This window comes from Hyposmocoma kahamanoa, unplaced genomic scaffold (assembly GCF_003589595.1).
Source record: "Hyposmocoma kahamanoa isolate Upper Pololo Valley unplaced genomic scaffold, ASM358959v1 66, whole genome shotgun sequence".
Lineage (NCBI taxonomy): Eukaryota > Metazoa > Arthropoda > Insecta > Lepidoptera > Cosmopterigidae > Hyposmocoma > Hyposmocoma kahamanoa.
Window position 1 is genome coordinate 9,629,163 of NW_020653854.1, and position 13,917 is coordinate 9,643,079.

Here is a 13,917-nt window from a genome sequence, read left to right on the forward strand (position 1 = left end):
AAAAGTAGGTTTCCTTAGTTATAGACTAGACTTCCAGGCAGTTAAAATATTATTTTAATCAAGTTCTTCGTTCCCTCGCGCACCAGTGTTACCGGTGTTGCCTAGAGTCGATAATATTTCGTTACCTGAAAAGATATTTTTGCAGCAAAAGTTACATGTTATAAAATAGTTTTTTTAATTGAAAATTCTAACTGTAATTGATATCGGTATATATACCTGAATTCTTTAAATTTTAAAAAGTAAATAATATATAATAATAATAATAATAATATGCTTAAGAAAAATCGTAGTTGATTGATTTGGTTTTGTTTACGGCATCTCAAATTATTGTCTAATTTGGGTGCGTTCCTAAACTGTTTAGCTTATTTGAATTTTAAAGATCTCAACGTTCTCAAAAGTAAGGAAAATTATTTATTTATTCAGTTCACCGACACTATATACATTATAACATTCAATTAGATATTTAACATTACAAAACAAAGAACTGAATGCTATAGCAATTACAGGTGAAGACAGAACGTTAACATTTACTATTACAATTGAATACAATGAATCGATCAATCATATTAAATTTAAAATAATGTAAATAGTATTAATAAAGCAAAATAAAAAAGCGAATCCAAAATAAAGTAATGAATCCATAGGTATATACATATATATTTAAAATGTTTTAAGATTACCTTAAAAACAAAAGTTACTTACATATTACGCGAGAAAGTCAAAAGTTACGAACAATGTAAAGAATGTAACCATCTGGTAACACTGGCGCCCACCATGCTGCGGCGAGTGCGTCCTTTCCGTTGCATTTTTGTTATTTTAAATTACAAATTATTTATAAAAGTTTTTTTATTTTTATAGTGGGCACGAAAGAAACAAACAGCGTTTACTGTAATTTCAGATACAGAGGGCTTTTTATTTATTACTATCGTTCTTCAATCTCCACAGATTAAAGTAAGCTCGACTCTTCAGTGTTCATATAACCAGAATAAAAAAGTGTCTGGTGGTTTAGCAGATTTTTTTTAATACTCTTTAATTAAGTAACTTAAGTCTCAAACCTCTCGATATTCCCGAGACTGAAAATATCAATCTCAAGTTCATGCCAAAAATTTTCGAGACCGTTACTTCCGGAATGAAAGCTCTAATTAACACTGACCATACTCGAAGTAATCATTTCCTTCATCATTTCATCAATCACCTTACATTACATTACCTCTTCGAGACAGGCTCGTCGTAGCTTCCTGTGCCTATAAGATACTAAGATCAAAATTCGCACCTAAAAGGCTTTACAGCACGAACTAACCAACTACCAAGATAATTGGTTAATAGGCGTTCTGTTCCAGATTGCTGCAAGTCCGGTGAGTTACGGATTCTACAACTCATATCCTTACGAACATCATCCTTATGAGAAACGTAGCAGTGACTCTTGGCCACCACCAGATCTCATGCCTGTCACGCCTCCGCCAGTGATGCCAGCTACCACTTGGTCAAACATGGAAACTGGTAACATAAAAGTTGACAGAATACATATTGCAAAGGATAACGGAAAGAATTCTCTCGAAGTATCTACAGCTGGGAATGTGAGATTGAGGTCAGAACCTAGACTTTATCCAGTATACGTTGGTCCTCCAGATACTTCTCCGCCAATATTCACTGCTATAGATGTTCCTACTCCTTTAGTCGACCTGACTACGAGACCTGGAGAAGTACAAGCGGATTTTGCGATTGATCTCCCGTATAATGGGTTTCGCTTTCAAAATCCCACTCCTGTCATTTCAGCTTGATGTTGTCATACGTTTGTTTCAATCACTGTATAGTGTAGTCACTGGAATTTTTTCTTATATAGCTCAAGTGCTATATCCTAATAGACATGTATTTTATGGTAATTATTTGTATTAGTGTAAAATGAATATTTGTTAATGTACTCGACTGAATTAAATATATATTGATTGTGTAGTTGTATTTTATTGATCACAAATTTACCATAGGCCAATGCTATTTTCTGCTCTGTGGCGACACGCTTATGGACTTAATATCTCATCTTTCAAACGTAAACGTAACTTGAAATATTTGTCACCCATATGAGCTGAGAAGAAGGTCTAATACGTGAGCGCGTGTAGTGGGTTACAGTAAGTAGAGTATTAATAAGCTACTGCCTTGCTTAAAAATATAAAAATCATAGGAAATGAAACTATTTTTCCGGATTTAAATCGGACATCCGTGACCATGGGACCTGTAAAGGGCCCGAAACGTCGGTTTGTTTGAAAAAACAAATATACGCGATTTAAATCCGGAAAAATAGTTTCATTTCCTAAGTGTAGCAATCGCGACAACCTAAGAACTCGAAATATCTCTGATCAATGATCTTCTGTCATCAAACTTAAACAGTGGGCATGGTGTTTATTCATTATAGGTGTTAGTGGATTCTGAAACTTTTAAATAGTTTTGCAAATCACAAACTTGCTTCAATCCAGTTCGTACTAGTAAGCGATGCTTTGCAGTTTTCATGAAAGTTTTATATTTTATTGTAACAATTATAATTAAACTAAAATTTTATTATTAAACTTCTCTCGAGGAAATGCAGGTGTAAAAGATAAATCCACCTAATTGCGGCTTCATAAAATAAAATTATTACGAAACAAAACAGCAATAAATCTGTCTATTTACTTCTAAGCTACTTTCACTGCAAAGTTGCACATTAAAAGTGTTATTGTATGTTTTATTACCTTAAGTCTATTTTATTAAGTAGTTGATTGGAACGTTTATTATTATGTGATACTTAATGGTCTTGATACAAAACATATTTTTCCATTAAGGGCTCTTTAGGCGTGAAATGTTTACTTATATTAAGAGTATATACATCCTCGAATGGCTTTGGTGGATTCTGCATGACAATGTTGAAACATTTACTTTGGAAAAAATATATTTTGAAGTTCAGGATATGCACTGATTAGTATTTAGTGTGAAAATACGACTTCTAAAAATTTTCATTACAGAAAAAAAAAACACAAAGTTACTTCGAAATTTTATAAGAAAACCGCTATATTCAATAGGTACCAATGAATTTTGTTATATCCACCGACTTAAATAGAACACTTATATTATACGACATACATTTTTCAAATGGTTTTAGGTCCGTTTGTAAAAAAATAAATTCTGAAATAAAGCCAGTGTTCCTGCTGCTCGAATTAAGCAAACTGAACCGTATATATTTCAAAGTCGAGAGTTTTCTATACCATAAGTACCAGAGCAAAGGAATTCACCCCTAACACTACTCAGAACACTCAGACCACATTGAATTTAGGAAAATGGCACTGCCCCGATTGGCCATAATCATCTATTGCGTCCAGCTGTACGAACCGCCTTGGTATACGTACCACGGCTTCATTACTCCACAAAGTCTGCAAATATAGTAGAGTATATATACGAGTGAATCTTTATGCTACCCTGGGCGTCGAGCGGTTGGGTTATGCTACAACGCGAATTTCAATTCATTTGTTGTGAGAGTATCAACCCAACATCTGTCAACTTTCACGACGGAGGAGTTTTGGGCGAAGGGTGTCCGAGCGTTTCGAAGCCTGGTTACCGGACACCCGTCGTTGCGTCACACGTCTTAGCCCGTACGTGTATATAAATAATGTTTTATTATATTATTATGCGTGTTAGGCTATAAGGTATGTACTTAACCGTCTTTGTAACCTGAGTAGAAAAAAAAAACAGTCGAATTGAGAACCTCCTCCTTATTTTTCAAGTCGGTTAATAAATAAATTTAAAAGCAGTTTATTTCGCAAATTGGTCCTACCGGGAATCGAACCCGGACGTCCTTCTCCAACGTCTATAGAGCCAACTGTTGGGCCGGCATGTCGTTGAAATAGATGCAGCTATACTGTCTTGTTATAGACTGATAGCTGTCACTTATCTTATATTAAATATCAAAAACCTTGCACTGTTGCTAAGGAAATTTATACAATTCTAAAATGAATTAAAACCGCCTCTTGACACATGTCGACATCATGTCTGCCAGATAGTAAAATATCATGACGCCCCAGAAACAAAGTAGGACAACGGAAGAATTGCCAAGGCATCTACTTACGTCAAAATCTTACGTAAGAGATTTAATTTCGTTATGTACTTGGAAAATTCGCTTCACATTCCATAGTAATCAAAATTCATAATGAAATACGTAACCAACTTAACACTATAAAAACAGCACCGCTTTTATAAATCAATTGAAACAATTACTTGTAACCAAGACTTATTTTAGTAGGTATTTACGAATTCGTTAATGATAAAAATAAATAAATAATATATCTCAATTTTAATTTAAATAGATGTTAATATGTTTGTCTTATTCTTCTTATCATATCGATGGCATACATACCCTATAATGTTTGCCATCGTAGTGAAAGGATGTGCCAATTGGCGTAAGGTATTCGCCGATTGTTGCCTAGGATGCGTCAGACGCCAGTACCGACGTCAGACGGTAGAGCTGAGCTATGAGCTACTACCGGGGTTCATAGGTGGCGGATGATGGAACGGCGGTAAGATATTATCCCTAGCTGCTTGCACGCTGGCCCAATGCGGTTCGGCGATTTCTCACGTGAATATTCCAAATAAAAATTTGCATAGGAATTTTGAAAATTCAGAGGAGGGAGCCCGGATTCGAACCTACTGCCCTCTGCTTGAGCGGCAGTAAATCAAACCATTAGGCTACCGTGGCTTGTTTACGGCACTTTGATATTCAGGTAAATGTATGTATTCATACAACGCATTGCTTCATGCTTTTTCGTGAAAAGACAAATTCCTATTTTATATCAAATCATAAATAAAAGTATATATTATGTTTATAGATATGTACAAGTGGAGCGTTAACATAAGTCTCATTTAACAGCTTATTGGAATTTAATTACCTAGATAATGACGTAGTTGGAAGTTGTAATGGATGTCTTAGATCTAATATACCTGGACTTGCGCTGCTTAGAAACAAACTAGAACTTTGAAACTTCCTGTGTGGTGCGTAGCTAGTTTCAAACAAAACTTTCCAGGTAATATCTGCTACTCGGGCTTGGGGTTAATTTCGTTTTTTTTTCAATTTTTAAGTATAAAGCAAGTACACACGCCAACACATCAAGCTACACATTGACGTATCTTGTTCCGTTGCGCTAGAGGCGATTTTCGAACAAAAATGTGTAGTCTGGTGTGCCGTTGTCCGTACAAAGAGCAATACGTAACATTATGTGGCAAATTTGTTTGTGATGTATTGTAAATTTATGTAAATCACAGTTCGTATTTTTGGATTGAAAGTTAGACTTTATGTGCTTAGAATTTTATTTTTTTTTAAACCTGACAAGAATAGTAATATGATCCTTCATAAAAGTTTACTTTTGTTGAACGTACATATATCGGTTCATAATTAGAGGTCGTTCAAATTAGCCGCTGTTAAAAGGGGTGCAGCCGCGCAACTGTCGCGCTGCCTAAAATGTCTTCCGACGTTCTTTCGATGGATTCTGACGAAGAAACATTACTTTTACCTAGTTCTTGGGGCACACATTTCACATATAGGTAGGTATTAAAAATTACTCACCTGCTATGTTTTTTTCAGTTGTCGGCCCGAAACGTCGGTTTGTTTGAAAAAAATAAATATACACGATTTAAATCCGGAAAAATAGTTTCATTTCCGATGTAGTTTTAGTTTTAAAATTATCAATAAATTTTAGACATCAATTTTCCCATGCATTTTTTTATCCAGTCGATCGGAATAACTGGCGGAACTGCTATACCATATTGCAGGGTGTTGTTTTACATACTCTATAAATTTTTCAATTGGATTTCCATCCATCGCGCTTATTTTGAAAAATTAACACCTACACCTCACTAATCGTGACTGCACCGCGACTGGTGAGGAGAGGTGAGGAGAGGAGCAACTCCTGCATTCATGGCCTACTGAGAGGCGCGCGTGGGTGCACGTTACACCATCTTGAGCCACATGCAGACGATGAACGTGTATCCCCACAATGAAATAATACATACCATAATCAACGTTAATTTTGTAACTACAAACTAGATGCGAGCCAAAAAACAGGTCGGCACAGGCCAAATACCAAATGATGGGACGAACAAGTCGTGCGCCTGCCTTGGCGGTAAGCGACACGCCTATCCATAAAAGTTGCAGCACCACTCAGAGCTTTACATTGCAAAGATCTGAGGGGCATTTCCGCGAGGCTCGTCACCCTGAGACATAAGTTGACAAGTCTCATGTGCCTGTAATTTCACCAACACCCTTAGAGCGTTTGCGCACTACGTCCTATTCGTATCAGTTCCGTATACGAGAAATGACGATCCGGTCCGAATTGTCACAGGGATCATTTTATCTCTAGGTCTAGAAGCGATGTCCGTATTTTCTCGGATTCGAACCGGATTTAGCGCACAAGCGACATCCGAAGTGGGCTGAGTTTTCTAGATTTGTATAGTCTCGGATGCGGAACAAATACGAATCGGATTTACCCTTAAAACCGGAAAGCGATAATCTCACATTAAAATTGGCAAGGTGACCGTACTTCCATGCTACAAACTCTTTCTGAAGGAGCTCTACTGCTACTAAGAAGGAATTCTCAAGGCTCGTATGTAATTTGTATGTTACATAGCTGATTAAGCTATATACAATTTCGTTCCAAAAGAAAAATCTCTTCATTCCGCTTCACGGCAATGTAAATTGAGCCTATAGAGACTCCACTCTGTAAGCATTCATAAGGCAAATTTAAAATTTATTGAATTCTGAAGCAAATTTCGGCTTCATTAAAATACACCGTTAATGCAACAATGCTTTAAGGTTTGGAGCTGCTAATTCTGGTTAAACGCCCCTCGACCATTATGAATTTGTTCTTTACCTGGCATTATACTTGTAAATAGTTCAAAAGGCTGTCTTACATAAATGATAAGATCCTTGTATACATTGAAAATATTGTAATTTATCACGTCTTATCTGTTGCCCGCTACTTCGTGTGCTTAGAGTATGTGCTTTGAATAGCCTCTGTACTATACTAATTTTCATACTTTTATTGTTTCTACATACAAACTTTCATCCCCTATTTTACCCCCTTTGAGATTTGTTTTTGTGACAAAAAGTACCCTATGTCCTTCTCCTAGGTCCCATCTATCTCTATACCATACTAATTCATCAATATTTGTTCAGCGGTTTAGGCGTGCAAACGTAACGGACAGACTTACTTTCGCATTTATGATATTAGTTTGGATAACACTAATGTGATACAAAACCTTTAATGGATAAAATATGCCAGACAACCTCAAACTAACAATTTCCTAATACTATAAGTACTAGAGCAACGAAGCTAACTCGGTTGCACTAGCCTAGTGTAGGGTCATGGAAAAATTTCCAGAAAATCATATTTTTTATATTTCATGTCTTTTTCCGGATATTTTTCGAATATTTTTCCTTTAATTTTCCACATTTGACGTTGACACCTGTCAAAAGTTGAAGTTACTAAATGAAAACGATGGAGCCAACAACATGTGGTGGTGGTGTGGTTGTTCCAGGTTTATTTTCGCTGTAGTGAAATCATTTTAAATCTCGTTATTCTCTAAGTGGCTTTTAGCTATAAAAGTTTATTTTATAATCCACGCTAAATTTGTAAACGTAGAACATAATATGAGCCTTTGAAATTATAATTTTCCCAATCTTTAAATTTTTTTTAATTTTTCGGGATTTTTCCCGGAAAAATTTCCACTATTTGAAAATTGGAATTGGAAAATTACACAAAAAATAGCCATAAATACAAGATCAGACAAATTTTGACACGTTCGTTACCCAAATTGGTTCTACTGGGCATTGATACCGAGACCTCCTCAGCAAACGCTTATAGTGCTATCCGTTGGGCTATCGCGATCGTTAAAAATCCATGAGAATGATTCGTTTAGCTCTTTATTTTGTTTCTTCATACGATATGTTTACCAATGCCTATTGAAAAACAAAAAGTTCTACAAAATTCTAAAGTCACTCATTCGTCCTGCGGAGATTTGCCTTACTATAAAGTAGCAGTGTTTAGCCATTTCCACGATTTCAAGTGTTTGCTGGAATACGAAATAAAGAGATTTGAATTTATGAGCTCTTCAGCGGAGACTTCTTCCCTCTTATGATTACACAGAGTGAAAAAATGTGTTAATAAACCAGATATACAGGGTTACTGTTTATACTAACAACTGCGCAAGACTATATTACTAACATAGTAAATAACAACTTTTGTTCCATGACATTTTACAAAACATGATAAATTTATCAAAAATAAACATATAAGTTTTTGGTGTACTATTTCACAACTTTTAGATCTGTACTTTTTTTAAATAATATCTAGTGACGGGACGAACAAGTCGTGCGCCTGATTGTAAGCTATACGCCTGTTCTTAATAGTTTTTTTAGAGCTTTAAATCGCAAAATCTGAGGGGCACTGCCACTTCGCTTGTTACCCTGAGACATAAGTTGACAAGTCCCATGTCCCTATAATTTCACCTGCATTTATTATTTATTTGGTAGTAAGGTGGTAAATTCATTCTTCCATAAGTTCGAACGAGAAAGCGTCCTGCCCAACCCCTATTCGAGACCTGCGTTTTGCATCGAACTGGTTCTTATACTAGTGCTTCCTTTGCACAGAGTTATCAGCGTTTAGAGCGATCTATTTAAGAATTTTTATTTTTACACAAAAGTAAAATATATGATAAATTATTAAAAGTCATGGAAGAAAAGTTGTTGTTTATGATGTTAGGAATAATATAGTCCTGGGAGATTGTTAGCATTTTACATATAACCCTGTATAGATAATTACATCACCTCTTAGTATATAATTCAAAACTTCGCCAGACTCGTGAATGTTAAATTGGCGCACAGTATCTTTGCAGTGAAGGCGTCCTTTTAAATGTTTAATGAAGTAAAAAACATGTTACATCTTTGAATACCTCTGTGATACCTCTTGATGATACAGGTGTAATAATGCAACGTCTGCAAAATGACAACTTTTCAGGAGAGGTTTCAAGATTCTATGAATGATATTAGTCGATAATTTTTTTATGCGTGAATATGGTAGTTATAAAATTTCATATATAATTTGATTCATGTAGTTCATATTATTTTTATCACTTAAAGTGATAAAAATAAAATTTTACACATTAAATTTACACATTAAATGTGATAAAAGCACTTTTGACGTATGATCATTATACGATTTCATCGTACCAAAGCTTGATAATTCGATTATTGAAAGGTTGGACAAGACATTTCACCCTGACAAATATTTGCACGACACGTCATACCATCACCCGCGTCACCAAGATTTTGTTATCAGAATGAAGTGAAGAAGGCTACAAATTTGAGAAAAACGCAATAGCAAAATATGGTTCAACACACATTCACTGACAATCACGAAAACATCAAAAGTCATACGGAAACAATAACGTAGCAAAAATATCAAAAAAAGAATACGAAACGCTAACAGTGCACGACAGTCGGGATTCCACGGAATAGTTAATGCCCGCTTAGTTTTATAAATTATAAAAAAAACTCACTCTAACAAATATTTGTACGACATCTCATATCGTCACTACGTCACCAAGATTCAGTTGTCAGGTCATTAACTGACAGAGCTTATGAGTTGTGTTATTCAACAAACACCATCTACCACAAGAACAGATGCTTTAAGACTTTTTCTGGAACATGCAGATACACTAAGAAGAAGCTCAGTGCAAAGGCAAACAGCGGTTTTGTAATAGGTGGATTTACACAACGTACAAACACGTCATTAGAGAAGTTAGACGACCTCGGATTTAGTCCCTGGTGGGATACCCAATAGGACCAATTTAGGCATCAATCTTTTCTAAATTGTTTTTGATCTGGGTGTTCTGGTTGTTGCCCTCGGAGTAAATTTCGTTATTCTTGAGACCAGGTAATTAGAGCAATCGTCTGCCACGTTATTATTATAGTAAATAGAATAAAAGAGAAATTCAAAAATTGTTGTTATTCCTTTCAACAAAATAGAAAAGAATAAAGTAGTTTGATACTACAGGAGCCAGTGAAAATTGAATCGTGCAAAATAGTTACGCTTGTGTTGAATATTTATTAGATGAAGCCAACCATCGAACATCCATCAACTCTTGAGGATGCCTTTTGAAGAAGAGAAACTCTTGTCGGGTTTATTTTTGGTGGTGGAGTTTGTGACTTACGTTAAGCTTGTCTTATTAATTTCATGCGAAGAAAGGGACACATAAACTGCCCTTAGAACATTAAAAGCCCAACGATAAATCGTAAAGATGAGTTTATATTGTCCTGTGATTGGAATCCGGTGTTTAGTGTTTACAGGAACAAAATCAGTAACGGCTCAACCTCGGGTTAAGACATGTGTACTTGTACGAGTATAGTGAGTGTGTTGTGTCGGGAAAAAGTAAGCGGTAATGGAAGCGCTGCAAGAAGCTGAAGTGAAAAGATAGTTGTCGAGTGCAAAAGAGTGTAGACAGGTATTTTTGTCCTAAAAGCTGTCAACTGCCACTTACTAGCTAACCACGACGTGATTATAAGCCCGGGTGGGAATCGAGCGCCTTGAAGGAGACAAGCGTCCTCTCAACGGGTTACATCAAAGTTGAATATTTTGTACCAAATTTTGGAAAGTGAGGTTCTCTTATAAATAAGTACATGATTACAATGTATAACGCCCTTCATCACCATAGCGTCAAAACAAAACACATAATAATTTAAACACTAGATAGCGTAAAATTAATTTACTCCATTAGATACTTCTTCATCAACACATGACGTACAAAATATTTGTTAAGTAAATAATTATTATCAGATAACAGTAATTTCGGTCGTGCTACAAATATACAGTATACAGTAACTATTACTATCAAGAAGCCTTATTATCAAGTTAAAAAAACGGAAAATACGTCTATAGTACAATACGTATAATAAGTTATTTATACGTTTACAGTGATATAACAGGCCGGTGAAACATGATCAGATGAAACTAAAAAAAATAAGTAAAGAAGGATATTGCTTTTTAAATTTACGTTCGAATTTTGAGCGCATCGATCAGTTTATTCAGCGTGCTAATTACTTGAACAAACTTTGCAAAGGGCTAAGTGGCAATTAGTAAGCAAGGCGACCGATAGAAAAAGAGTAACGGAAGTGAGAAGTTCGGATGGAAAAGTAAGAGAGCGGCGGAGAGTGCGCAGTAACGTTTACTACCCCTATAAAGGCGGCAGGGGCAAACTCCCCCATTCACAAGTATCCCGACGTCCGCAGCGCCCGAAGTACGAACGCCGAACTGTGTAGAACTTTCGGTGTAAAAAATTTCTTGCCGTGAACTTTTTTCGTGCATACTAGCAAACATGAGGTCTATTTGCTTTGTATTCTTTGTGATATTAGTTTGTGAAGGCACGAATAGTTTATTTTTACCGGTAAGTGTTATTTTTTAATGAAAAACTTTTTCTTATAGCTTTATCAACTTTTATTTTGCTTGAATAGTAAATATTGCCTCAATATACTTGCATAATAATTCAATTAGAAAAAGAAAATTCAATTTAAATTTACGTTTTCGATTTTATATATGACGTCCACTAAGTACAGAAGTATATTGTGTACATATATGTGTACATCATCTAAATTGTATGATTTTCATAATTTCGTACTATATTTCTACTATGGCACATGACAAGTCCATTCTTAAGCAATACATATTGGATTTTGTGCCTGTCAAATCCATAAAAAAAGAAAGTAGAGATATAATTTTTATGCAGTTTCTTTTTTAATTATTAAAAAGGCTAAAAAGGCAAGAGAAAATAAAGATTACCCTATTACCTGAGTATGAGCAGGTGAAATTATTTTTTTTTAAAACATCCATAATGTTTTCATATTATCGCTAATTAAAAAACCCAAAGACGTCAATGACGTAGACATCGTAAAATATTTGTAAGAGATATGTGATGGGTGATACGTATCAGAAGTCAGAACAATGTATTCTCATTTGTATAATATAAAATAAATATGAGTAGAGCAAACTTGTTATCAATTCTCACTAAGATCTATTAATACTGTTAACATTATAACATTGAAACATGGTTAGCCTAGCAGCAATTTTGAAATAATGCCGACGGCCCCAAATACACTTAATTCAGAGGGCAAGTTAGCAAAATATATTGGTTCGAATATATTTGTGTTTGTATATATTTAAGGAAGTTTTGCAATTAATTGTTTTAAAAACTATAATAATGTAAAATTTACAATCTGTCTTTGTCTTTAAATGTATCTTTGCCTCGCAAGTAAGGTTTCTACCACTTTTTCAGCTAAATGTAAATCTTTTCAGATCAAAAACATAAAGATTCGTTGTTAATGTGCACGGTAATAGCACTATCGCGTCAAACCAAAACACTGTACGTTCTAATAAAGTATTTTAATAACATCAATAATCTTTCGGCTATTATCAAGGTAAAACACGTATATTAGTTTCTTCATAGACATAACTTATTCAGCAAAGTCAAATAAAATGGATATCTAATTGTATAATATCTGATGTACAAAGTAAGTTAAATGTATGTTTAAGTTGTTAACTTCAAGAACGACAAAAACTGGGAAAAAGCAATGCAACATGCTGTTTTTGATATTACAGTGTATTAGTTTGACAAGGTAGAGCAGTAGAACTCTTTGTGAAAGAGTTCGTCGACGCCAGTTTTGGTACTGAGTGTATTTTTTAATTTTTACTATTTTAGTACTTATTATATATCCATGATCGCAATTCATTTAATTATAATCTAAGTACACAGTACTAAAAAAACTGACCTCAAAAGTCATTCATCCCCTAGTTTGCCACCCTTAGATATGGAATATTTTCTTCAAATTTAAATTGGATCACTACTGAATACAAAATCGGTTCACAAATTAAGAGTTATCGCGTAACATGCATACAAAAAAAACATACAAAAGAATTGAGAACCCCTCCTTTTTTGAGTCTATAAAAATAAAATAATTTTGATAGCAGTAGAGCTCTATGTCTAGCAGTAGAGACCATACCTATTTCTGCCGCCAAACATTACTGCGTTCCAGTTTAGAGGGATAATGATGCTGGTGAAATTATAAGCACATGAGACTTGTCGACCGGTCTTGTCTGTGTGTGACTTTTGCGATTTGCATGAGTTGCACCGCGACTGTTGCACTGCAAAATAGATAAGCATGTTGCTTACTACCAGGCACACAATTTATTCGACCCGTTACTTGATATCATTTAAAAAAAACTACAATTATTTCCTTCGCAAACAATATTCAACATTGTAGGAAATCACTGAAAGATGCATTACAATGAATTACAAACAAATAAAATCAATTTTTTTAAGTGATCCTCCCTCTCAGACCACCATAAAGAACTCAGAGCTTCTGAATTGTTTTCCGTTACTCAATCACATCGTAAAATTATTACTCGCTTCGTAGCTTTTACGATGATCGAAACGTCGTAAGGATAACCTACATGTTACAAAAAGGTTTAACTCCATTGTCTTTTTCAAGACGTAAAGTGCACCCAATCAAGAATACGCCAAGGCAGCGTACTACGGTCCTAATAGCTCAGAAGAGATTACTTAAACTTACCTACTTACTTATGCTCACGCTCTTGGATTATCATTGAGGTCCGTTCTGACAAACGTCTCTTACTTCACTTACATTCATCAATTTTGTCATACAATGCTCTTATTCTGAAAAAGTTCGTCCAGGGTAGTACTGCCACCTTACATACTATGCCCGCCAAGCAGTAATGTGAGCATTACAGTTTTGAAGAGTAAGGGTGCTGGTGAAATTAAAGGCACATTGGACTTTTCTACTTGTGTTCCAGGGTGACAGGCACAGTGGCAGTGCCCCTCGGATCTTTGCCATGT

At 35.1% G+C, this 13,917-nt stretch overlaps 2 protein-coding genes across 4 annotated transcripts in view; both read left to right on the forward strand.

Moving 5' to 3' along the window:
* Positions 1-1,923, forward strand: part of LOC113231958 — a 43,642-nt gene extending 41,719 nt beyond the window's left edge. For all 3 annotated transcript variants that reach the window (XM_026466526.1, XM_026466527.1, XM_026466528.1), the window contains one exon: positions 1,341-1,923. In XM_026466526.1, the coding sequence (XP_026322311.1) occupies positions 1,341-1,781 (441 nt within the window). In that variant the 3' untranslated portion in view covers positions 1,782-1,923. The remainder of the gene's footprint in view (positions 1-1,340) is intronic.
* Positions 1,924-11,289: 9,366 nt separating this feature from the next.
* LOC113231960 (corticotropin-releasing factor-binding protein) overlaps positions 11,290-13,917 on the forward strand; it is a 64,238-nt gene continuing 61,610 nt past the window's right edge. Inside the window, exon 1 of the mRNA XM_026466531.1 lies at positions 11,290-11,454. Coding sequence (XP_026322316.1) covers positions 11,386-11,454 — 69 coding nt within the window. The 5' untranslated portion in view covers positions 11,290-11,385. The remainder of the gene's footprint in view (positions 11,455-13,917) is intronic.